We start from the raw sequence: 26,915 nt of genomic DNA on the forward strand, positions 1-26,915 counted from the left end.
TGTTACTGTAAATGGACTTTTAATTTTCCAATTGCCTGCCACTGGTATTTAGGTATATAAGCACCTAACAGTCTTCAGACCAAAAAAGTTAAAAACCAGTTAACTATTATAATAATTTAGGAAGCACTTAATTCTGGCGAGATATGCAGAGCAGAACTGAAGCTTATTCTTGGTCAATGTTAAAATGACTTCCATATGTTTTTAAAGTACTAGATCATTCTTTGTCTTCTTAAAGTCATAATTACCAAAGATTTCCCCAAGTATATACAAAGTGCACAGAACAATGAACATTTACATACCCAGTGTCAATATCAGCTCACATCCAGTCTTGAGCTTTGTCTCCACTCACTTTACCGTTCCTGTTTCATTTTTTTTAAATGTTTTTATTTTATTTTGAGAGAGAGAGAGAGAGAGAGAGAGAGAGAATACACAAGTGGGGCAGGGGAAGAGAGAGGGAGACACAGAATCTGAAGCAGCTCCAGGCTCTGAGCTGTCAGCACAGAATCCGACGTGGGGCTCAAACTCACAAACTGTGAGATCATGACCTGAGCTGAAGGCGGACGCTTAACTGACTGAGCCACCCAGGAGCCCCTTGGTTGTTGTCTTTTATGAAAATCAGCACGCAGGGACAAGATTGTTAGCTGACAGCAATTTATACCCCTACAAGAAATCTAGTGAGACCAAGTATCTGTATAACTAGAATATTTATGTAAACAAATCAACCGCAGTAAGAAATGACTAGATGGGCAGCATCAGAGGAGTAAAGTAAAATCTTACAAGCGAAGTAAGAGGCAATACTAAACTTGAACCTCCCTTCCTGCTCCCTGCACGGACACGCCCGACCCCTCACACCCTGGAAAGAAAGCACACCCTAGGGACGACTCGAGTGTGAGAGTTTTTTATTCAATGTGTAAAGGACAGTTTAAAAACAACATGTTAGTAGCACTCTTAGAACATTGGTTTGTTCATCTGACATTTTCTCTACCTTCACCAATTTTCATTACAAAAATCAGAAAAGTAAAAATTCATTACGATATTTGCACAGTGTGACCACTAGTTGCCTAACAAAAGCTAATTTCTATAAAACCATAAACTTAGTGCAGTTTTATTAAGAGAGATCCAAAATTCTCCCAGTGGAGTGGATATACATAGTGGTATACATTTTAAAGCAGAAAACCCCAAAAAACAAAAATGAGGGAGAAAAGAAAATATAAGTCAAAAGTCAGTTAAACATTCTGACCTGGCAGTTCCTACAAACGGTAATTTCCACTACATATAAAGGGAACCGTTATCTGTGGTAAAAAAGTGTAGAGACAAAGCAGGAAAAGCAGAATAATATCACAGGTCAGTCCCGGGCTGCACGTTTTCAATGAAACCCAGGGCAGCGAGCTACAGCTTTAAAGAGGGGGGCCGCTCACACCCCCGAACCACCGTGTGCCTCTAAGCACGGCCTCACCACGTGGCAAGTTGCAAAGTTTCCGTAAAAAGACTTTGAAAAAGACAAATGTTCTTTTCTTCAAGAAATCTTTATAAGGCTGTCCTTTGCATAGGGAAAGAGCTGTCTGCTGTCATAAATTCTCCAGGAGAGAGTAAAAGCAAGCTTTTCAAAAGGACCGTGTGTAAGGAGCTACGTCACCAGACACCTCATTTACTGCCCCAAATTTATGTTGATCAGATAGAATTTAATTTGACTGAAGGAATAATGGCAATTTACGGTGACGATCAATTGAAAAAGAAAACTCTGAGGCTGGCCGGAGAAACACTGAACTCCAGAAGAGGCTCACCCCGCTCCGTGGAAGAAAAAGCCCTACGTGTGCACACGAGAGGGACTCAGGAGGAACTTTCCAAATTAAAGCTTTTTTTTTTTCAGAAAGCTATAGTATAAAACGACAGTACATGTCGTGGCATTCCCTCGAATCGATGCTACATCGGTACCAGATTGGCTGGGGGGGGGGGGGCGGGGGCGCCTCTAGGAGCCGTGGTACAAGTGCATGGCCCCCAGGCCACCGCCGCCGGGCCGCTCCCCCGCCTTGGTGGAGCCGGGGTGCCCCGCCCCGCTGGGGAGCTCGGGGATGCTCTCCGCGGTGTCCCCAAAGCCGTGGTAGTGGCCGTAGTGCAGGCTCTCCTCCACGCCCCCCACCCAGGAAGGCCTGCTAGCTACGCAGCTGCTCGGGCTCCCGTTCAGGTGCAGCGAGCCGCACATCTCCGCGTTCACGCTCGCGGTCCTTTCCGCTTCCTCGGTCCCATTAACAGAGACAGAGCCCTGGCTACTGGGAAAAGGCCGTTCTGGAACTAATCCATTGCTAATTCCATTAGATCCTGTCAAGCACGGGTCACTCCTGCTCTCCATCCCACTGAGCTGTGCCGCGGAGGGGAAGTCCAAGTGTCCATTGATGGCACATCCGTTTGTCAATGTATTCAACACGGAGCTACTGTTTTTCACATCTGCATCGAGAAATACACCTGTCACCAAAATTCAGAACCAGAGGGGGAGGAGAAAGTGTAAAAATGTTTCACTGGTGCTACAATTGTAAAGTGTTTATTTAGCTTTTGTTTTTTCTCTTAAGCAAACCGGTTCCTTGCGCTGAAGTAGAAAACTGTGCCCTGGCGGATTTAAAAATAGAACACAACAGTGCCACTTGCCTGGTACGACAGGAAACATTTATGAATTTCAGTAGCATCGAGCAGCTGAATTTAAAAACCCAAGCTGACAAATAACACGGCAGGTCAAATGCCAGCGGCGCTGACACGCTGTCAAAAAAACTGCTCTGGTTTTAAGACGACTTTCAGGAAGAAGTTTTAAAAATCACCAGTGAAAGAAGTCCAACAGAACTGAATGTAAGGATTTCCAAGGAGCTAAAATAAAACCGCAAACCTCTGCAGGAAGGGAGAAAGAGCAGGTGCGTGAAGCCGGGGCCGGGGCAGCTCCCGGGCCCAGGCGAGGCAGCGGTGCACAGCTCCTCGCAGGCCGCCCGCCTCTCCAGCCAGGGAGGCGGACGCAGGTCCCGTCTCAGCGCCACGCGCATCCACGTGGCACTTCTGCGAGATGCCACACGGTGGCGAAGGGAGAACGAGACGCTAAGTGCTGTCCCGCGTCCGGCCGCCCTGGGGCCAGCGGCACATCGGCACACGGGCACCGACACGGGCACACGTGGGCTCCTCCGAGTTCAGCACGGAGAGGGACAGCGGGGGCCAAGGCTTCACCTAACTAGACAGGAGGAGGGTGTCTTATGGGGGGTGGGGTGGGGGCAAAAAGAGTCCATCAAGACACGTGCGCGCCCACGGGGAGAGCCAGTACAAGGTGCTGTTCGGTACGATGAGACTCGAGATCACCATTCACGCTCACGAGGACTCGCTCAACAGGGGATCCTCTACGATCAGGTCTTGCTTGTAATATTGAACTTAATCTCAATGGTCTGAGCTATTAAAGCCCGGTATTAAATACGGAGGAGGAGTGGGGCCCCACCACCTTCCCCACGAGGACACGTTCCTGCCCCCATGGGGGTCGCCGTCCGCCTCTGACTGGCACCTGGACACGGGCTTCTGTATGATCCACAAATCTTCTCGCCAACAACAAATCGCGGCTTGTTCAGTGAACAAAAACACCTTCCAAACATTCCATTGACCATCCATTTTTCTGGCAGTTTAAGTGATAATCACAGTTTAGTAACTGCTATAAACTCTTCAGAGGATAAGGGATTGTTTTCAAATTAAATGGCAGCTTCTCTGTTTAGTAAACACTGAAGGCCAGAGAACTAGTGTCTCAAGAACCTAACATGAGGCAGAATAAAAAGAAATGAAACAAGCTATTCCCAGAGAAACGTGTGTATCAATTATTTTTTCAAAATTAATGCACAGATGACGTTTCCTGGGTGGTCAAACTCCGGACTATGATGGCAACCTTGACCGTTATTAGGACAAATAACTATGCCCTTTTCACAAAGACGGACAGTCCATTTCCAGGTGACTGACCTGAAAAGGTAAATGAGCAGGACCTTGGAAATTCGAGTTACCCAGACTCACTGTTTCCACGTAGCGTTCACCGTGTGCACACGTGTACTCGTGCAAATGTGCATGCTTGTGTGGTTCTCTTTGGTGCCCCGTTAATGTAAATGAGCTCCATTATGCAATCTCAAAATCAAGGCTGGCTGATAACCTCACGTCGTCACGGAAAACCTAATAAAACTGAGCATGAAACCAGCGGCTGCCCCGGGGACTGGCTGAGCCGTGGCCCCGTGTGACCTGCTGGCTGTCCTCACTTAGCTCCAGGCGACCTCAGGGCCCGCCCTCCTGCTCCCTGTGCCCCCCCGCCGGGGGGAGGGGGGCTCCCTGGCGGTCTAGAACACTGTGCACGTGCAGGCGGCCAGTGCTGGAAGCGAGATGATGGGGGTCGTGATATCTGTGCCACGGGATGAGCTGGGGGCCTTTTCAACTTACGTCCACGCTTGGTATTAAATTCAGCCCGAAAACCCAGGGAATTAGTGCTTGCAGACTGAAGAGTGCTGACTTCTGCCTTTTTACAAGCATGTGGCAATGCCGTTTATTTATTTTATTTTTTTTAAAGCTTTGAGTTTTGTTATTTGTCTTTAGCCAAGGTCTTTAAATGTATTATCTAATCAAAATTTCCCTTAGAAAAATCTACCCATTTAATTCTTTGGCAAAAAGGCGACTCCACCAGTAACAACCCTGTAGCTTCTAGAAAGATATGCACATTTCCCTTTCATTTTAGTAAACAGACATGACTTCTTCGTGTGCGTCTGGGAGATGGTACACATAATCTCATTCCCCACTGAAGAATTTAGCACAGAGATATAATAATAAAGCCTTAAAAGCAAACAAACAAACCAGTATCTATTTCTAAATATACCAACACAGTGGGAGAATGGCTAAAATGTGTTCAGGGTCACCCGAAGGATGGCAGAGTGAAGTGTTAACTAAAAGGAAATAACCTTTAGAAATTCTAAATGCTAAAAAGAAACGGAGCCTTCGACCTTTAAAAGCTGAAAACGACTATCAACTGTTGGAACCGATGAACACTTTTTGGCATGTGGAACGTGCTCCGGGAGGCGCGGCGCCCTAGCCCAGGCGCGGCGAGCCGGAGCGTCCACACCGCCATGGACGGATACGAGTCAGAACCGCGCACTGGCTAGAGCTCCGTGTCTACGGCAAGGCATCCTTCTCGCTCTTTATTGCGCTGGAATTACTAGCAACGGATGCTCATTGGCGTGTCACCCAAAGGTCGCGTGTCAGAGAGGGAAGCATGCAGAACCCAGGAGTAAACAAGGCACGTCAAGTCAAAGTTTCAAATCAAAACGGGAAGATTGCACTTACATCTTGCACATCTATACAACACGCACCCCAAACACCCGTACCCTTGTTATCTACAAACTTGCCCAAGATAATGCAAACTGCAGCAGAACATTCTTTAAAACGCTGGACAACAGAGTGTAAACGTCGTGGGGGAAACCATGTTAGAAATAGTATGCATACTGGTTCTTGCAACGACACGGGGTCTGCATTGCTGAAACAGTATATATTTCTATTTCTTTTGGTCCAACAGAACCACCCTCCTGCAGGGTGGTGTCTTCGACCACGGGGCTGTTGCCGCAGCTAACAGGAAACTGTCCACCCCCACCTGTTACGGTAGCACACTCTCTGTCGACGAGCATTTTGTCCGCATCGTCTTCGGTCTCACCGTTCTCCAGCGGCGCGCCGTAGCCCGGGCTCGGAGCTGCACAGAACACAAAGGCAATTTTAGATCCCCGGGCCTCCGAGACAACGGTGTGCCAATCCTGTGGCCTCAGGAGCACTAGCTGCTGTGAAACTGTCGAGCAGCTTGGTAACCTGCAGATTAGGGACAAGCCGAGTACCCTCCCGGGAAACCTGCTTTACCACAATAACCAAAACCTTTCCTCGGTTTCAATGAAAAGTCACAGGACTTGAGACATTCATGCTACACATACTCTATGGTGTGAATTTTCCTGAAGGCTGTCGCCTGGACAAAATAAAACAGCTGTACAACCCAGAGATGTTTCTGCACAGGTTTTTAAGGTCAGCATGCTCTATTATGCCCCCAACTGTTCTTTCGGTTGTTTTGCATAAATATTAAGGTAATTCTTGAATAGAATCAACCATGAAAACCGTCCTCAAATTTCAAAAGAAATCACCGATTTCAGTAGCAGAAAAGCAGGTAAAAGCCCAGACTCAACAGCGCCCTGGTGAGGCAGAGGCCTGCGCACCAGCACGTGGGAAAACGGGAGACAAACCTTCAAAGCCTTCGTTCTAAGATATTTGGAGCGGAAGTTACAAATGCACGCTCCTCAGGAAATGATCGTTCTCTGCGTCTTGGAGAAAACCCAGCGTGCTCGTTTAATCGTGTTTCCTCCAAGGATCACCTTTGCGCACTTTCCCTAGGAACCCCTTCGACGGGAGCAGCTCACGGTCACTGCGTATTTGGCTTTCTAGTCTTCATAGGCATGCGTGGTTACAAAAATGGATCCCAAAGTCACTTTCATGCCTTGCTTTTTTATTCATTTACCATGGCATGAACGCATCTCAACCACTCAGTTCAAAAGAATCCTTTAAAGTTGAACAGTAATCCAGTGTATGGCTGGGTGTATTCACCCGCCACCAAATCCCCACCGCCATCTGGCTTTGCTTCAGTTTTCTTTCCTATCATGAACACCATAATCAACATGTTTATACACACAGCTTTGTGTCCATTTCTGGTTCTTTAGTCAGAGAAATACTGAGAATTATTGAGTTAATGGATATACAACAAATAATAACTTTCAGAGCTACATATTTCTTTCAAATAAACATTTGAAAACAGACATGAACTCTGCAGCTCTAATTACTTCTAATTCTAGAGGCACATGAGTCATTTTCAATATACATAAAAGGAATGAGCATCAGGGCACGTGGGGGGCTCAGTTGGTTAAGCATCTGACTTCAGCTCAGGTCACGATCTTGGGGTCTGTGGATTGGAACCCCGTGTTGGACTCTGTGCTGACAGCTCAGAGCCTGCAGCCTGCTACGGATTCTGTGTCTCCCCTGCTCTCTGCCCCTCCCCTGCTCATGCTGTCTCTCAAAAATGAATATTGAAAAAAAAAAAAAAAGGAATGAGCATCAAGGTGCCCGGGTGGCTCAACGGGTTAAGCGTCCAACTTCGGCTCAGGTCATGATCTGATCTGAGTTGGAGCCCTGCATCGGACTGTGCTGACAGCTCAGAGCCTGGAGCCTGCTTGGGATTCTCTCTCCCTCTCTTCTCTGCCCCTCCCCTGCTCACTCTCTCTCTCTCAAAAATGAGTAAACAGTACAAAACAAGGAATGAGCAGACCATGCCTGGATTCTAACTAACTTTAACCCACACCGTGGAGACCAAAGGTAATAACGTATAGTCTTCAGGAAAGAAAAGCACGTGTTCTGAATGGTATGTGGGAAAAACAAAGTGAATGGTTTGTTTGTGTAGCTGGGAAAAAACCGGGGTGTGAATGGGTATAGGGCCAAGAGCCCCCCACAACAGAGGTGCCTGCAAACCAGAGGCGTTAAACCCTGGGTTTCCGTCTTTCCTGCTAGAGCTTCCCCTCCTCCACAGGCCCGCGTCAGGGACAGGCCCGGCTCTGTCTTCACTGTGAAACAAGGTACTTCCAAGAAATCAGCAGTAAACAGGGCGTCTTAAAGAGTGGGGTGGGCGGGCCCGGGCATCCCAGGTGCAGGCTGACCAAGTCCTCATGACCTCCAGGGAGGCGGCCGCCAGTCACTCCAGGGAAAGGAGCCTGCGGTCGGCGGGCTCTGCCCCTCGCCCTCCTGCCAGGCAGGCGGTCAGGCGGCTTGCGGAGAACCGTGGGGGCCAGCACGGCAAAGCCACGGGGGTCCCTGCAAACAGGAAGGTTCCGCCGGACACGGCACAGCCTCCGGTATGCACACGGGTCATGTCCGCTTTTCAGAATTCAGGTGCCAGCGTTCTTCAGGAAAAGTGACAACTAGGCTCTCTGTGCAATTTCACACCTCCGAGCAGCAGGTTAAAAAGAAAATAACTGACAGAGGACAAAAAAATAAAAAAGTGCTTCATAAAAGCAGGGAAATTTGTCTCCTCATCCCCTAAGCCCAGAGCCCGGAAGAGCCCACTGTGAAGCCTGAAACGGCCCCGACACAGATATCAAACCAAAGGTCTTAAGAGTGACGACTACCCGGTAACGAAACTGGCAGAGTCCCCTCCAGGGAAGACTGGCTACCAATGGAGTGGGACACGGGGGCAGGCCTGCCACTAGGGGGCCGGAGGAGCCGCTGGCAAAGCACTCTGGGGACATCCGCGGCAACACTGTCTGGGGGGGGCGGGGCCCCATGCCAGTTCAGAGACCCGCGCCCTGCGCCAGGGACTCCTGTCCCGCCTCGCAGGGGTGCCACCTGTGAATGCGGACAGCGCCTCATTAACAGAACAGAAGAACATGAAACAGACCAAAGGCTTCCGTGTCTTAGTAGCGAAGGAAACTCTTTGATGTGGCAAGCAGGTGCCGATGCAGCCAGCCTACAATTTTCTTTCTCTATAGACGGGCAATTTTTGTAGTGCATTGTTCCCATAAAATATCTGCAAGGATTTTTAACTCCTTGGCTGATCCAGCTGGCCCAGAACTCCGGGTAATACTTTTATACTTGTTATTTCTAGCACCTGTAAATAGGATGTGCTTAATTACTCAGAGGGAGGCATTAAACTTGCAATTTACTTTTTAAAGCTGTATTTTAAAAATCATGATGTTAATACTGGCCTCTCAGAATGTTAAGAACATTGGATCTGTCTTGACTCCTTTCTCCCACACACACCCACTTGCACGTCTTTGCCAAAGGAACCAATGAAATATTTCACATCGTATCTGAGAAAGGTGGACTCACAGAGATTTCAGAAGAACAAAACTGTCTTCTTTCCAAGTTACCAATTTCGATCTTATTTACACTTTGGAAAAGAAGAGCCTTCCCTTCCATTTTCCTATTGACCTCCACAGTTAGAAGGAAAAAAATCAATGTCCTGACCTTTTACTTGGCCAAAGCAGGCATTTGAGAAGATTCTAGAACATGTTAGATATTGAATAGTTGTGACAGAAAACTAGTTAGGATTGACTCAGAACAAACCCTCGCAGCTACCTTCCTGCGCAAGTCATAACCAAGTGTGACCATTGTGCGAACACAGAAATCTGCCTCTGTACTTCCACCTAAAATCCCTAAAACCAGTTCTTAGCAAGACTCTGAACTACAGGTTTATTTTAGGACCAAGCTGTTTGAAAACACGGGAAAGATCCTATACTTGGCTTTCAGAAGCCAGGCAACATCTGTCCGCTGCGTAACAGCAGTTGCGCCATCGAGGAGGCTGCTTTCTGTGCTGTGAAGTCAGGCAGGTGCACACTTACTGTACCACCAGCCTGCCGCTCACACGGATGAGTGGGGCGTGCATACAAGATTTTTTTAAAGTAAGCTCTGGACCGAACATGGGGCTCGAACTCACAAGCCCAGAGATCAAGAGCCACACGCTCCATGGACTGAGCCAGCCAGGTACCACCAAAAACAAGATTTCAATTCCCCAAGGACACTTGAGGACTTACCTAGGGCTCACAAAAAATAAGCCTAACCAGTCTTAGTTTACCTTCAAAAGTGGAGAAACCTCTTAAAAGGCAAAAATCAATCTGTATGGTCACATACTTTTTAAGATGTGAGTGCTCCAGGGGCACCTGGGTGGCTCGGCCAGTTGAGCGTGTGACTTCGGCTCAGGTCGTGATCTCACAGTTTGTGAGTTCGAGCCCTGTGTAGGGCTCCGTGCTGACAGCTCAGAGCCTGGAGCTGCTTCGGATTCTGTGTCTGCCTCTCTCCCTGCCTCTCCCCTGTTCACGCTCTGTCTCTCAAAAATAAACATTAAAAAAACCAGTGAGTGCTCCAGCTGGCTAGCGGGGCGCTAACTCCACACACCCTCCCCACAGCTGAAGCCACCCAAGGTGCAAACCTGGCCAAGCAGTTCACACAGCGGACGTCTGTGCGGCTGGCGACAGGGCACAGACTCGTGGTCTCCTTCCCTCTGTGCACCTTTAGGGGCCAGTGAGGGGGGTCCCCGGCCCAGCTGACTGCCCTGCGGTCCCCTGGTCGTGAGAGCCAGCGCTGACCACCGGGGAAGCCAGCAGTCCCCTTGAACGAAGCCAGGAAGGAAATGTCCCCTGGGCTTTCCTACCAGCCCTAATTAATCAGAACTATCCTGGACTCAACGACAGAGCACATTTTACTCAAATAATTACTTTTTAAAAGAAAGGTCCCATTAACATCAGAGCAGTACTAAGGCCGAAGTGAAGGTGCTTCTACTGTGAGGTGACCTTCCAGGGGACTCTGGCTCCTGCCTTGGCCCCAAGTGTGGGGGAAAGTCAGGAGGGCAGGGCAGCGGAGATGCCAAGGGCACAGAGCAGCAGTGATGGTTCCGGAAACACTCAGGCGGGACTTGGGATTTTGTTAAAAGGACAGGGAAGGGAAGGTGCATGGAAGAGACCGCTCTGAAGAAGGTGCGCCAGGACGGAGTCCCGCTGGTGCCTGCCGCAGCCGCTACACCCTCCGGGAACAGACGAGGCTCATGAGGTCTGGACTCGAGAGTGCACAGGACAGAAACCTCCTGGTGTTGAAGTGTGGCGCACTCACGTTATAGGTACGTGAGGCTGTCTTTAGGGACTACGACAAAACCATCAGTTGTTATTCAAACAAGCGTCCTCTTCCTCCGGTCAAATAATTAAGAAAAAGTAGTCCTTTTCTGCAAACATGAGAAGGCTTAGCGCACCTCAAGTAGTGTATGTACGGGACACAAAAATCAAACGTGGAGGAAGCAAATTACAAATTTACTCCTGGGGAGGCTCTGATTTCCTGAATCTCAGGCTCTAATTACTTAGATGTATCATTTAACAGAAATCACATCCACTCTCCTTACCCTGCTCCCCGTCTTTGAGTGTGGTCAAGACAATCCCATCTTTGAGTGTGGTTAAGACGAATAATTAAGAATAGCAGGTGGAGATTCTTTAATGCTAAGTTCACCTTGGGCACCAGTGTACTGAGAAACTTCTCACTGCTGATTTTTTAAAACTAGACTCCATACCCAATGCAGGGCTCGAACTCATGACCCCCCAGATCAAGAGTTGCATGCTCTACCGACTGAGCCAGCCAGGGGACACCTCACTGATATTTTAAACTAAGTCACAGTACTGTAGATATTCTTCCTAAAACGTATTTTTATAAATTACTTATATGAGACTCCAAAATCAATAATATATCTTTGATTAAAAAACAACCGTGAAGTCAACTTAACCAGAGATCTGGTATCACTATGGCCTATTTCCTACAGCCACAGTTTCTAATTATAAAATCCTGGGCTCCTGGGCCAGTGTACAACTCACACTGCCCCGTCCGACTAAGACTCCGGGACTGCACCCAAAACACTTCTGATTAAAACGAGGTGGAGGCTTCTCTCCCGGGTGGGACTGGCATTCTCTTCCAACCAGTCTCCCTGGTAGCTGAGCCGAGTTTCCGAGGACTACACGCACACGAGTCACTATCACAGAGCGTTATTCCTGAAGATTAACAGAAATGCTAACAGACCTGAACCACTAGAGCAGCTGTAACTGAAGGCCACTGTCACTCCATCTTGAGCAAATGGTTGATAAATGGAGGGAATACCTCAAAACCCACTTGCACTGATGTTTCCTTACAGGACCCCAAATGAACAAAATCCCTTTTAATGCCAAATACTTTTAATCAAAATTGGCTGTTTTAAGTAATTCTGGATTTTACTTCACCCTCCGGGTTCATGCCACATGGACTCAGCCTAGGTCTGTGCTCTGCGCAGTGGACGCTGGCATGGACGGCGGATAGTGGGCACTTCCGCTGGAAGTGCCTTCGTCCTGCACCTGCTCCCACAGGGCAAGTGTTTGTACTCAAGCAAGACGGAAAGGCTGAGGCATTCTTAATCCAAGTCCTTTTCCATCAGTGATCTCCAAGGGAAAATCACACCAATAACCTTAAAATATTTGAAAATTGTTTATTGAAAGCAGAGACAGAGGCTACTTTCAGACTCAGGATTCCAAAGTTAAAAAAAAAAAAAAGTTAAAAAATAAAATTCACAAGGCACATCTTTAAAAGCTGGCTTAGCCAGAAAAGCTTCTGGAAGTACCTCCTTTTGTGAACATAGATTGCACTCTAAAAACACTAGTATGTGTAATTCTTAAGCCATAGAAAGACAGAATGGACTGAATTTTATTAATAAGGTCCAAGCTATGCATTTATACAGCCAAGATACTGGCACCTATTTAGAAACAAAGAAAAAAGAAAAAAGCAGCAGCCAGACTTGTACTGGGAGGAAAGAAGGAGACAATTTTAACTATTTTAAATACTTGTGCATGTGAAATTATTGAAGAGTATTTTATATGCATGCATTACTTATAGAAAAAAACACTTATTTTTACTCTGGCATGAGAATCAAGAACTTGTCTACAAAATGAATAATTCAGAGTGAGCAAAAACTTAAGCTCACACATTTAAAGAGCAAATCAAAACAAGATGCCCGAAATTAAATGAAAATTAACTAAGGCAACACATCTTGAGTCGCATACCAAAACACGATCAAAGAATGGAAATAGCTATATGGCTACTGAAGGCAAAAAGACTTCATTTAGAAAATCCAGGCAGTTGGGGGAAAGTCTTTAGTAACTGAGACCCCTGTTCACAGCGAGTATGTAACAATGAAATGAAAAAAAAAAAAAAATCCATCTCTTCTCCCAGAGAAAAGGAGACAGGCCAGAGCTGGCATGGGACGGAGTCACCCGTCTGCGCTCACAGGCAGAAATCCACGCACACACAGGCTCGAGGGACACGTGGGCCACCCTCAGGCTGCCCGCCGCCCAGAGGGCACCCTGCTGAGACGCGCGCCAGGAGCTGCGAAGTCGGGGCATCTGGAGTCGAGCTGAGATCTCTCCTGCAGTGGTGACAGAACAGGAGCATTTCGTGGGGGTGCAGCAGAGCCTGACGGGAGGGGCGGGGGGGCACACCCTGGAAACACCAGGCTCCAGCCGCACCTGCCTCCGGGCTGGCACCCGGGGAGCAGCAGGGACAGCGGTTCGGGAAAGCCGCACGGGGAGCTTGAGGGGCAAAGCGTGAGCCTCTAACCCTGGTCAACCAAAACGAGTCCATGTCTGGAGGAGGGAAATAAAATCCCCTGAACATCGCCATGATTCTTCAAACCCACCACATGCTTGGAAACAAGGTTTAGGAAACTTAAATTCAAGTTTCAGGAATCCTGAAAGTCTTTTCAGGATACGTCAACGAGAGACGGCCAACTCAGCCGACCTGAAAACCCGGGGCCTGGCTTTACAAACTCCTCCAGGACATTCTGAGGCTTAGTAGAATCTCAAGTGACGTCCCCTCAGTACTAAACAAAACTGAACATTTACCCTCTGTGACTCTCGTAGGAGGGCATAGGGAAGCTAACACTTTATATCACTCCAAAATATTAAGCCAGTCAATTGAACAGAAAGAAAAGGGCTATTTTTAAAAAGTGGACGCTCTTAAAGAGCTTTTAAAACACATTAGAAAAATATATTGGAACATGGCACAAGTAAATGACAACACCGGACAACACTTCTTCACCATTAAGAAAACACCACTTCTGATGTTTAGACACACCTTCATGTTGTGCTTAGGACTGTTACAGTACCTTACTAGAAAGTACTATATAACTTATAAAAGTTATGAATTTGGTAAAATATTTAAGTTCATGCATTCATTTCTACAAAAAAGTCACAATTCACAAGTATTTAAAAGTAGAGAATACAATTTTATCGGCCTTATAATAATAATAATAATAATAAACTGTTTTAATCTGGATACACTCCAGCTAAACTAAAAAGGTGCAGGATCGTATGCTGACTAACCCTAACCCTAACCCTAACCCACCTCAAATTCAGTCAACGAAGACCTCCAGCCACTCAGGCTTTCCTCAGGCTACACTTGCAGAGCTGATCTGTTTCTAGTCAAAGGACATAACTCTGTACTTATGCTCAGCAAATCTTATCTAAGTTCATAATTTCAAGGTGACTACTCGCTGCCATCTCTAAACCTCTCAGTTCATTAAATGTTCTTGCCAACCTAGGAGTCTGTCGTGTAAAATACCTTACACGCAGGTATATGCAACGATTTCTTCCCTAGACCAAGTGGAAGTTTCTGCAGCTCACAGGGACTGGGTGACTGCCTATCTGCAAACTCCAAAGTCATCTGAAGACGGAAAGGTGGGAGAAAGTTAAAACTAAGATAACTTACCTTAGACTCTCCTCCTCACCATCCACCTGACGCCCCAGGTCTTGCTGTGACACACACACCACCCTGCGGGGTGTGGGCAACAGCTGAGGCCAGAGCACAGCGCGGGTGGAGCGGGGTGGCAGACCTTTACCTGCCTAGAGGCCAAACTGGGTTTTGCTACCAGACCAACAATGCTATTCACAAGCTCAGGAATGTTTCATAGGAAATTTAAAAAAAAAAAAAAATCAGGCACAGTGGCAGGTTTTTTTAATAGTTATATTTCAAACAGGTACAGGAAACGAGAAAAACCTTTCTAACTCATGGCGGGAAAGCCTGGGTGCGCGGAGAGTTACACGGGCACGCTCACACCTGCGCTGTCGGCATCCCCCGCTTATCCGCTCACGGGAAGACCACCACCATTGCACCAGGACCCTCGGGGCGCACCGCCCTCAGGTGAAGGTCTCATCTGGAAGGCGCTTCCGGCCAGAAAAAAGAAAACATGTCACAGAAAGGAAGAGAGTCTGCCCCCCTCACCCACCAAGGGGTCTCACCTTCGGTCCTAGCCTTCTTCACTCCAAAGGGTTCCGGGTCTTCCAGGCATCTCTTGCGATGTGCTCCCACACTAGTAAGATTAGGAAATATGCTCTGGTGGCCCCCATTTAAGGTGCCGTTATTACAGAAACGGTTCAGATGACAATTCTGCAGGTTCAAGAGAAACTGGGTGCACTCGCGGAAACCCTGGGTTTGAGCAATGTCTGCTGCAGTCAGGCCACTGGCATTTCTCAGGCTGCGTGACACAAAAACACTGAGTTACACCCCGTCGGCGTCCTCACCCGCTCTCTCCTCCTGCTCCTGACTGACTATCTCAAGGGGACAGCGGGAGAACGCGGACTACAGGGAGCTCCTCGCCCCGGCTGCATAACTAACTTCGCTCCTAAGCACGTCTGATTACGAAGCGAGACCTGGGAGCCAGGCGTCTCAAAATCAATGCGCTAAACTTTAAAAAGGCATCTTCCTACTCAACTTCTCAGAATCATTTTTCACGTTAGTCTGAAGAACCTAAATTTATGTCAACTTCAGACTTAACCTGAAGCAGAATTCTGTATTATCTTAAGTTTAATAATCAATTCCTTTAGCTTCAGTAAAATCATAACAAACAAACATGTACTGAAATTGTCCATGGCATTCATAACAATCGGCTTCCTCAAAACAGCGCACCGACAAGCCAGATTTCATGCTAACGTGTGACACCGTAAGTGGAAATTTAGAAGGCTGTCCTGACACTCAAATCACTTCCCAGGGGCTGGAGAGCCGAAACGCTAAGTCCCCGTGTATCTCACGTCGGTTTCCGGCCCTGCCCGGGGGCTCCAGGAGCACCTTGCGTGGGTGTCCTGGAGCGTGCACACGGGCGTCTCCCGCAGGAAGCCCTCCGAAGGGTCCACGGCCTCGCTCACAGTGGGGGGCGGGGTCTTCCACAGCAGCTACGTCAGACTCAAGTAGGAAGTGGTGGCAGAGTGTCACGTGAACGACCTCAATGACACAAATAGGAAGGAACCACCTGTGAAGCTCAATTAGGAAAGAATAAATATTAAAGGCACAAAAGCAACTCCCTGCTGAAGTTCCCCCGAAAGACAAGAAAACATCTGCTCTGTGGAGTCAATCTATAAACAACTGAAGCAGGCCCACAAACTGAGCACAGGGGCCCCTGCACCTGCTCCGCAAAGCGAGGCCCCCGACCCAGCATAGCCGCGGCCTGGTGCGTGAGGCTTGCTTCCTGGGCGAACGTCCATGCAGACACAGCCGAGTAAAAACTACAGAGCAGGGGCAGATAGGGGTTTCCCTTGAGCCTTGTACTCACATTTCCAGCCATCCTATTCCCAAAGCTCCCACCTCAGAAATGAAAAAATCTGTCTATTCTGGAATCATAAAACCTGTCTCCACTCTAAAGCAGATTAAGAGATGCATTACACAGTTTGAAGAAACGTGAAAGCCCAGACTTGGGTTGACCAGAAATAAAAGGCACGTGACTTGAGAATCCCAGAACCATCAATGTTTTCTTAAAAGTGTGTAAGGCAACTGTGTGCAGACTAATGGGGACTAAAACTGAGTTGATTTCATGGCTATAAATTCTGATGGAGTCTTATTCTACAATTTGGTACTATTTTAATATATGAAGTAAACAGAAAGGAAACGCCAAAGTTGGGACACACATATAAAATGAGCATATGCTTGGTTTTTGAAATGTTATGGATGTAACAACATTAAAGTGAGTGTTCAGCTGGTTTTTTGAACTGGGGTATTTCGTTTCCAGGAGCTATCCCAAGTATAGATAGTCCAAAAGGGTCTACTCTATCAAAAATGTGAACAGAATAGGCAGCCATGTGAAAAAAACATCTAACTCCTCAAAATTTGAAAGAACGAAGACCTATAACATACCCCAGTTTATAAAATGATCGCTCCTGTAAAGAAATATAACTTGCTCTCCAAAATCACGTACAGAAATGAGAAGCTGCCTGAAATCAGTACAAGTGAAGTCAGCAGGGAAGACTGAAGAACAGCACGCTCGTTTCTGAACGGCTTTGCCTAACTTTCATGGAGGAAAGCAGAGATGCTTAAGGAGACGCTAACGTTCCCCGTCACTGAAGAGAAGAATTTCCAAAACACACTCAATGCCTTTGCTTTCCACTCAGAAACGGAACACTAGACTGGACTAGGGTTGGAATAGCAAGTTTACTGCTTTCCCGAGGAAAGAGAACCTTCAAGAAAAATAAGCAAAAAATCAGCACCGACATCCAGGGAGGAGACTAAGGGGCTTCAGGTGCCTGAGAGCGGGGGTGGGGTGGGGGGGGCACGTGGAGGCCCGAGGCAGGAAGGCACGGTCCCCTCCCACCCCCCCATCCAAACACAGTGGAACACCCGTGCACTGCGTTTCCGGACAGTAGGAGGGATTGCCTTCAAAACTCAAAAGCACCGCAGCCAACTCATGCCACGAGCTCCCCTCGTGCGGACCAAGCAGGGAAGGACCGATAGCCACAGGTGGGGACTGATGCTGGTCCCGCACACACCTCGGTGGGACCAGGGGCTGGAGCGATGGGAAAGGGAGAGGAGACTTGCTAGAAGACACAGGGACAGAATCTGTCTGTGGCTGTGGAAGAACGACTGGGAGAGAACAATTTGGGCACGATCCCTATACTATCGCCAGAAATGGGGACATTCACCATCTTTTCTTGTTTTCCAGTGAGCTACAGAAGATTTCAACTACAGCAGACCCTTGGACAATGAGGGGGTGGGGCACCACCCCCCTGTGCAGTCAAAAACCCACCAATAACTCTGACTCCCCCAAAATGTATAACTACTGATAACCTACTGCTGTCCAGAAGCCTTACTGAAAACATGAAGAGGTGATGAACGCATATTTTTTTAAACTTTTAAAAAATGTTTTGTTTATTTCTGAGAGAGACAGAGACACAGCATGAGCAGGGGAGGGGCAGAGAGAGAGGGAGACACAGAACGTGAAGCAGGCTCCAGGCTCCGAGCTGTCAGCACAGAGCCCGACGTGGGGCTCGAACCCACGAACTGTGAGATCATGACTCTGAGCGGAGTCAGACGCTTAACTGCTGAGCCACCCAGGTACCCCGATGAACACATATTTTATATGTGATGTGTATTGTGCACCGTATTCTTACCATAAAGCCAGAAAAAAGAAACTGTTATTCAGGAAATCGTAAGGAAAATACATGTACACTACATACCGTATTTATCAAAAACAAATCCACGTATGAAGAGACATGAAAAGTTCAAGGGCCAACTGTATACTCCTTCTTCTGTCACCAAAAACTGAATGTACACAACGCATAGTTTATTTAACAGCACTTCTATTCCTTTCAGGCAAAAGGACCCGTTAAGACCCAAGCCTGGCACCCAACAGGGTCCCCCATTCTCCCGCCTTCACCCTCTCATTCTCTACTCTGCCAAATGCTCAAGTCCTCAGTTCTGCTCTGGCTACACTGAAAAGCATGGCTGCTCCACGGCAGCATTTACACCGCACCAACTGGCTGGGAAGGGACACGGGCTTCCTGATCCTGGGCAGGCGCCGTGCTGTTCAGCAGGCTCTAAGGCCACTCCCTTGCTCACAACTACTCAGGCCAGAACGCAGCCTCGGACAATATGTAAACAATAGAGCACGGCTATGTTCTAGGGAGTTTTCACTGATGGACGTTACGATCAGAATCTCATAATTTTAACGTGTTGCAGAATAATGGGTCTTCTCCTGATTTTTGTTCAACCGCTTAAAAATGTAAAAATCATTCTTAGCTTATGGGCCATATAAAAACTAGCAGCACACAAGGTGTGCTGAATAACATTTAACCAGCAATTTTTAGAAACCATATCTGCCTGTGGTTTCCTCTAAATCGTTTTTCCAATAATTTTATGTACTATTCAGACAAATGAAAAAATTTTTTTAAAAAGTTTCCAAGTCGATTAAACCACAAAATGTCAAAGGGAACCTTTAAGAGCGCGTGGAAGCCCAAGAGCAGGTGGGAAAATGATCTCTGATGCTCTGTTCCAAGTCTAGTGTCTCACGATCAGCCAACACGCTTGTCAGGAGGAGGCGAAAACTGTCTTTGTAAGTCTGAATTCCTTGAGCCACGATTTTATAGCTTAATAAGCAGACGGAACTTTCACACGTCCTACAGAGGCTGAAACTCACAAGGGTTTCCGTCAAAGATTAAAGTAAAAGATCACTAAATGGAAGAGTTTTCAAAACCTGAACTTTTTAAATTTTTTTAATGTTTTATTTATTTCTGAGAGAGAGAGAGAGAGACAGTGTGAGTAGGAGAAGGTCAGAGAGGGAGGGAGACACAGAATCTGAAACAGGCTCCAGGCTCTGAACTGGCTGTCAGCACAGAGCCTGATGCGGGGCTCGAACCCACGAACCGTGAGATCATGACCTGAGCCGAAGTCGGACACTTAACCGACTGAGCCACCCAGGCGCCCCTCAAAACCTGAACTTTTAACAAAAGAGGCTCAGGGCTTGAAATCCTTTCCTCATACAAGATTTTTTTCCCTACTTGTTCAAGTTTGCTGTCTCAAGAGTCAAAACAGGAATCCTGGTTAAAAGGTCCCATCAATTTACCAAGCCTTTAAACAGCCATGTTGCAAGTTTATGTACGTATTAAACGTAAGCGCTCTCCGCTATGCTCCTGACTGTCAGTGCGAGCCACGCACAGACCGGGACCGCACATTGGCCGTTTCCACCTCCTGGTGCAGCACTGAATGTGAGCCAAGCCTTCCCCTCCAGTCCATAGGCGCTCAGGCTGCAGGGGGCACAGCCACGCACACCACTGACCCCCATAAGCTCAAGTGAAGTGCTGGCACAAATGTTAATCTGAACAGCCGTCTACACACGAGGCCAAAGGGAGAGTATTACAGTATGCAGAAGAAATGACTTAAACACACTCTCAACAACGGCACCCTGCATGAGCACTGGGGTGGTACTGAAGCACCCATTACTGTTAGCCTCTTCTTGAAACAACACATACTTGAATTTAGCGTCTTGACGTCGAGGCACTTGGGTGAATACAGACTATGTGTGACCTAAAACTCACTTCTATTTCTGAAGACAGAACCTCTGTGGACACACTGTGACGTCATTCTAAAAGCTCTCCGCTCACCCTCTGATGTCCAGCTGAAACATCTCCGGAAATGGGCAGAGATTTTAAAAACTAGACATCAATCAACTCGATGTGCAAACTGGGTCTAGTGTGCTGAACTTTCAACATCGATTTCAAAGGACCGGACTTTTAGGCTGGGGAGGCCAGTCGGCTCCCATGTCTTACGGCAGCCAGGCCAGCAGCGCCTGCACCTGTGGATTCCAGTTCCTGGTGACGCTCAGCGAGGCCGTGAAAAGGGATCTTTGAGCAAGCCACCATTTCCTCCCGGCGGTGGGGGGTCCTGGTACTCTTTCAAAATCGAATACGTAAATGGGAGACATCAAATAATCTTCGCTGTGAATTATTCCTTCTGCTGAATAACTGGCAAAATAAAGCGCTATTTTTTTAAACTTTATTGAACTTAAAATGCCTGGAGAATGTGCTTCCTGCGGGCAAGTTCTGAAGGAACAGCAGCACTTACTGTACTGAAGGATGCCTCCCAAGCACTGGGCAACAAACCCCGCCCTGCACCAGCTGGTCCTCCATCAATTTTCCACTTACAGTGTCACACCACCGGAGCGTACGAGAAGCCGTTCTAGCAACAACAGTTTTCGCTTTAATTTGAAAAACCACGGATCAGGAAATCACTGAAATAGAATTTTTAGAATCTGAGCTGTCACATCACCTTCGGGATGTTTTCTTTTTGTTAATGCCATGTGACAATAAAAAATAACAATTTTTATATAAATAATATTTCTGTTAAAATTCTGATCTCAACTTAACTATTGTTAGTTACAAATAAAAGGTAGGTATCATAAATTAGGGTAAGCAGAGCATGCAAATCTACAGAGTCTATGTCTGAGTTCCTAGATTAGCATGAAAACCAATCACCGCAACAAATACCTCAACATATGCCTCGTGTGGAGAGAGGAGGCCACACTGAGCGCTCACTGCCACAACCGTAAGGTTTTCGGAGAGGCACCTGTGGCAGTTTCAGTGGTTTCTACATGGAGTGCTCCCCCTTTCTAGGGTTACTTGAAAAATCAAGTCAATTCGAATTACGTAGCTGGAAAACATTGACACGCGTAGTTTTTACAGATTCAGAACCTTCTTTGTGATTTAAAACGGGCAATGGTTCATAACACAGGAAACTTAAAAATATTCGCAGGCAACATTTGGATTAAAAATACAAATACATACATGAGGTGCGGAAGCACACGTACTGAGCGTAAGCCACTGGTGTGTGACCACCTTGACTGACCAAGGCCTGCCGCTCCCCGGCACTGCCTCCTGCGTTACCGCTAGCGAGAAATATGCAGCGTGGAGCCGACTTAAATACGCCAATAGTTCGACAAAAGTTTAACAGTATGGACTAAAAACCATTAACTCACGATTCTGGTTACTTTAAAATTTGGTATGCTGTATCTCAAATACATTAGTAACTATTCCTAGATGGAAATAAGCAAATACATGGAATCGTTAAAAAAAAAAAAAAAAGCATCACTAAATGTCCATTTGTACAGATAACATTAGCAAACATCTAAAATTTCCTCAGTAAAAGAAAATCATGTGTATTTTTAACCCTTTGGTATCCAAACTCTTAAATTATGAAGACTTTCTCAAATATAGTCTTCAGGCAACAACAGGAAGAAACTTTTTTAAAGTATTACCTGAATAAATTTGGTGCCAAGTTTTCATTTCAAGGACAACATCACTGAGGACAGTTTTATACTGCAATGGAATCCCAATTATGTTTCCATACATTAAGGTATGAGAGCATCATTCAAAGAGTCTGATAAAATAGTTAACATGCTCCCACTATAATTTAGCAAAGAAAAAGATCTTTGGCTACAGAAATCATTGGTTATTTGAAAGCACTATTTATAAAAGCAGCGATTACACAATCATCAGGATCTAGATGCTATTCAAGGCATTATGAAATTAATCAAAATTCTAAACTAAGTCTGTCGACGAGTCTACAAATACGGTCACTGCACCTCTGCTCCCGTCGGGCAGGCGCAGAGAACTTCAGAGCCATCTCGGGAAGGGTTTCCTCCACCGTGTCTACAGCGCCTCAACAAAAAGGGAGAGCCGGCAGACAGCAAGATCAGACCAGTTTGCTGCAGGGACAACGAGGGAGGGAGGCGAGAATAGGCGGGGAACAGGACCGGAACGCAGAGTACCCAAAATCACAAGTTTTGTAATTCAGAGTTGCAATTCCGATAAACTTCATGGTTAGACTGTTATTCTTAAGAGCAAATAAGTGAACAAATGAAACCACAAATTTCAAACATGAATGAATGACTAATAAAGTAATTCTGGGCAAGAGTGGCAACAAACTTGAAGCAGGAACATCCAATCCGCTCATCACATGTACGCGCCCTCAGGGGAAGTCTGCTCCCAGACGGGGCTCCACGGGAAGGACACGGGCTGGGCCACAGGTACGACCGCCACTTACAGGCCAAACTAAACCGACTGAATTTCAGTTAAGGGTACCTGGAAGTTCAGCAGTACCTATATAGTTTTTGCAGCATTAGAAAAAAATCTATTAAGACCACATTGTAGACTTTTGTTACTACAGCCGACTGTGCCTGTTTTCTACCTTAGGCAAGAAAGGTTTAGTTAGAGTGAGTGAGTCACTGAACTTGCTGACATAAGGCTGTGATGCTGCTCCAGTTATCTGATGACCACAGTCAAGTTCCTCTGGGGAGCAAAACAACTGAGTTAAAATATACGTAGCCCATTAGAAGGTCTGGTCACCATGGAATCGGCAGCTTCCCCGGAAACGCTCGCCCATCGGAAACCTGAGGCTCTGCCGTGACCAAAGCAGACACTAGTGCCCGTGAGCCGGGGCATGAGAAGGGCCAGCACACATGCCAGAGACCCAAGCAGGTCTAGCTGCACGCAAGGTCCCGCGGAGCCCCTTCAGGTCTACCAGAGGCATAAAAAAAGCTATTTCGGCAGCTGGTTGATACAGAAATGCTTTCTACTTTACCTCTAAAGAAAACACTGGTGTCAAAATACTGAATGAAACTAAATATAATCCAAGGCTTGAAATGTCAATTTACGATGTCAGCAGTAAAAAGGTATCCTTAATTATCCGCAGTCAGTCGGCAAGTTTTCAAGTCTCCCTCCAAGATCACATGAAGACTTAATCTTACTCTGTCACTTATTTGAGCGTCAAATAGAAAATGGGGCAGTGACTGTCCACATGCCCTCTGTGTGGGCAGGATTCAGATTCGGCCTGCAAGGACAAAGTCAACTGTCAGGTAAGCAAGGCCGGGGACGGGCTAAGTGATATACGGACACACCTGACGTCTGCAGAGATGCTGGTAATTTAAAGTCTACACACATGTAGTGTGCTCACAGAACTGCCACTTACTCCTACGTATTTTTCTTTCTGGATGTAAACAGTGGCAAATAATAATGACCATCATATAAGACAGATAACAAAACCTCACAAGAAAAAGAAAACTTGGCACCAAAACTCAAGATGTAAAATAAGAGAAGGAAAAAAAAAAACTCCATCAACATACTCACGTGTGGTGCTAGAAAATGTAACACACGGTGCACAGCAGCCGACATGCGTTATCTTACAGAGGCGGCCTATATTGACAAGTAAGTTACAGAACAAACCATTCTAGCCACAGATGCGTGGTGCGCTTGCCCTCACCATTATCTACCCAATGACCAAAAAAGCAGCAACTTAAGACTTTGGCCACTTTATGCAGCTGATACATAAAAAAAAAAAAAAAAAAAAAAAAAATTAATAACAAAANAAAAAAAAAAAAAAAAAAAGTAGGAATTAATAACAAAATTAATAATTACCACCAAGTGTGACAAAATACTGACATGACACAGCTTTTAATCTATTCGCAGGAAAAGGAAAAGTTTATATCATCTCCTAAATATCTACCGTAGCATGTAATATGAAGAATTAAGAATCTGGCCCGTTCTGAACTCAAAAAACATAAGTAACTTTAGATAAGTAAATTAATACTGTCCCCCTTGATTGTTTTAAAAAAACAAACAAATGGCATTTTATTTGCCACAACTACTCTTTACCATATGAGGAGCATTATAGGAAACAAGTAAAATAGATCTAAGTACCATAATTTGGGGGACACAAACTATTATTTGTTGGTAGGCTAAAAGTGTTAAACTTTATAGTTTAATGTGCAGAACAGATATCAAAAAGCAATTTACAAATTAGCTTACTAGCGAAACTGGCAATTTATCCAGATGTTAAACTAAATAACCACATACACAGTAGCAATAATGATTACTTGTGTTCTCTGTCTCCAGGCCAAAGACTCAGAATTTAAAGAATCGCTTTTGGCTAGGTGGCTCAGGCTAAATATTTCTTCTAAAAACCATGTGAAGGTTCAGGCAAGGGAGATCACCATAACGCAGGGTCTCGAGGGAGAGGCTCTTATACTGAGAAGGAAAAACAGACTGGCACTCGAGGCTGTGCTCAGTCACACTTGGTGGAAAAGAGACATTCGAGGGTCCTGTAACCAAGGACAGATTGTAAATAAAAGGTTCTCATTTTAAAAAGACACCTATTAAAAAAAAGGATATAGTGATAAGTATTTATTGGCTGAAAGGATTAAGCTATTCACTGAAACGATGAAAACTAACATTTTAGTAGTAAAATGTTCAGGCTCCATTAGACTATAGTTTAGAAAAATGAGTCGTTAAAGAGGTCAACTTCTAATTATTCATTATTTCAATAAACGACAAGTAATTTAATAATTTATGACTCTGTATTTCATAATCAAAGCTTGTTATTAGAGATTTGAGTATTTAATCTAAACACAGCTAAGAAAACTGTGAATGTAACTTCACTTTGAAGCAATCCACTGAGAATCATCTCAAACTGTAGAATATATATTCGTATTATCAACTGTTTCTACATCACCTTAAGTCATAATTATATATGAAGTCACGAGGTTCCCTGCAATGTAACAGTTAACACAGGGCATATTTATCAAACTAAATTTCCACGTAAGTAAAAGATCCAAGCCCAAACTAATGACTCAGCTTAACAATATAATACTTAATGAAACAGAAGCTCCAACATTAGGAGCCTAAGGACAGGCCTGGGATTATAGGCCTCACATTAATCTACATGGTTTTGCTGTCCAGGATCTAGTTTCAATAAATGTATTATAACACAGAGTCAAAACGATCAGGTGGAAACCAAAGGGTTAAAATAAGTTAGTTTTGTGGGTTTATTTCTCCCAAAGTCTAAATTTTCACATTTCCAATTAGAATAAAGTGGTTTGTAATTAATTCTTACGAAATATTCTAGACACTCAGGGGTAAAACAAAAAAGCTGATATTATAGTTATTTTGGTTATTACGGCTCTATAGCTTACACTGAACATTTAAGGGTGAAAACCGCATCCATTGTGTTAATGCTGTGAACTGCAGAAGAAAAACGTTTACAATATAAATCTTTAAGAGAAAGTTAATACAAATGAATTTAATACCTAAAATAAATGCCCACTGCCATGACTAGCTAATGATTTTTCCATGTAAGATCACATCTTCAAATTAATACATTCAAATATTAACACTCTTCTATCAAACCGTAAATAAACTAGCTGCTATAAACTGGGCTAAAACAGGATTGCAATCATGTCACCAGTGTGAGGAGCTCAGAGCGAGTCTCAAGTCTTTAATGTATACGGTTTCATTTTATAAGAAGTTAGGAATCATTGAAGGTCAAAATAGGCTTGAAAACATCTCACATCTGCTAAAAGATAAGAAAATCACAATTCAGAAAAGCAAACCATCTGTAAGAATTTGGGGAGCAGAGAGGCCGGGACAGATGCTCTAACGCATTTCCGAGGCCCCCGTGCTGAAGGGAACACTGGCAACGAGAAGTCTAAAGACTTGCCCACGGTGACACAACTAGTTGGTGGCCAAGCCAACAATGCCAGGTTCCAAATTCAATGAGCTAACTGCCGGCCCCACCCCGGCGCACTGTCATGGCAACAGTCCTGTGGCTGTGATCAGGCTCCCTCTGCTAGCAGCCAACCCGCACAGAAACCTCGCTCACTACGGCCAGCTGGTCTACAAAGCACAGCTCCGTTGCTAATACAAATATGAACTTGAGGCCTGCTGCTTGCCCTCAGCCGTGCCGTCTGCAGGCACGGCGCCCTGCCTACGTCTTCGGGGGAGGAATGCGTGGAGGCACTTACTCGACGTGAGCCCCGTTAGCCACCAGGGCGCTGACGCAGTCCAGGCTCCCAGAGCGGGCCGCCTTGTGAATGGGGGTCTCGCCCTCACAGTCCTGAAACAAGAAAGAGCACACGTGAAATATCAACTCCTACAAGACTCTGGCGTTTGGAATAAAATACGTGCCCCATTCACCTCTGAAACCCAGAAACATGGCGAGTCACAGGAGGGGCAGAACACAAAGACATGGCTAGAGGTGCAGGAGGGCAATACAAGTACACCAGCGAAGGGGCACGTTCGCTTTGATCCCCAACTCAGCAGGATGGCACGTACGCGCAGGGCGAAATTTAGAAATCATTTTATGCTACAGCTGGGCACAAATGTGTCATATGTAAAACCCCAAACAACTATCCTATGACTGGCTAAAGAGAAAAGAGTAAAGAACAAAGCCAAAGCCAAGAACACAGCACATAACGTCAAGCGTCTGGTCCGGTCCACCTACGACCATCCACATCTGCCAAAGAGCTGGCCTGGGCTGCAGCATCACCAGGGGCTCCCTTGCATCTTCTGCCTTGAACCTGAATTTATACCATGACGGCAGAGGCTAAACGGTCAGGAATGAGGAGACAGAGAGAACATAGGGCCACACACAGCCAGCTTCAACATCCATGCTCAGGATGTGTGTGATGGGCAACTTGGTCCAAGGACTGTGAGAAAGGCTCTGTCAACAGCGAGATTCCTGCTGGAGACGGCAGAGAGAGTGAGCAG

At 46.0% G+C, this 26,915-nt stretch overlaps 1 protein-coding gene across 2 annotated transcripts in view; it reads right to left on the reverse strand.

Moving 5' to 3' along the window:
• Positions 1-882: 882 nt before the first annotated feature.
• The window catches only part of ANKRD10 (ankyrin repeat domain 10), a 33,246-nt gene continuing 7,213 nt past the window's right edge, over positions 883-26,915 (reverse strand). Inside the window, exons 3-6 of one of the 2 annotated variants that reach the window (XM_039226676.1) lie at positions 26,171-26,262; positions 14,859-15,094; positions 5,636-5,731; positions 883-2,445 (exon numbers count right to left, since the gene is read on the reverse strand). In XM_039226676.1, coding sequence (XP_039082607.1) covers positions 1,970-2,445; positions 5,636-5,731; positions 14,859-15,094; positions 26,171-26,262 — 900 coding nt within the window. In that variant the 3' untranslated portion in view covers positions 883-1,969. Of the gene's footprint in view, positions 2,464-5,635; positions 5,732-14,858; positions 15,095-26,170; positions 26,263-26,915 lie in introns of both variants that reach the window. The other variant, XM_039226675.1, reaches the window with a different exon arrangement.

The sequence above is a fragment of the Hyaena hyaena genome, unplaced genomic scaffold (genome assembly GCF_003009895.1).
Source record: "Hyaena hyaena isolate Hyena2069 unplaced genomic scaffold, ASM300989v1 scaffold_22, whole genome shotgun sequence".
In the NCBI taxonomy this organism is placed as follows: Eukaryota; Metazoa; Chordata; class Mammalia; order Carnivora; family Hyaenidae; genus Hyaena; species Hyaena hyaena.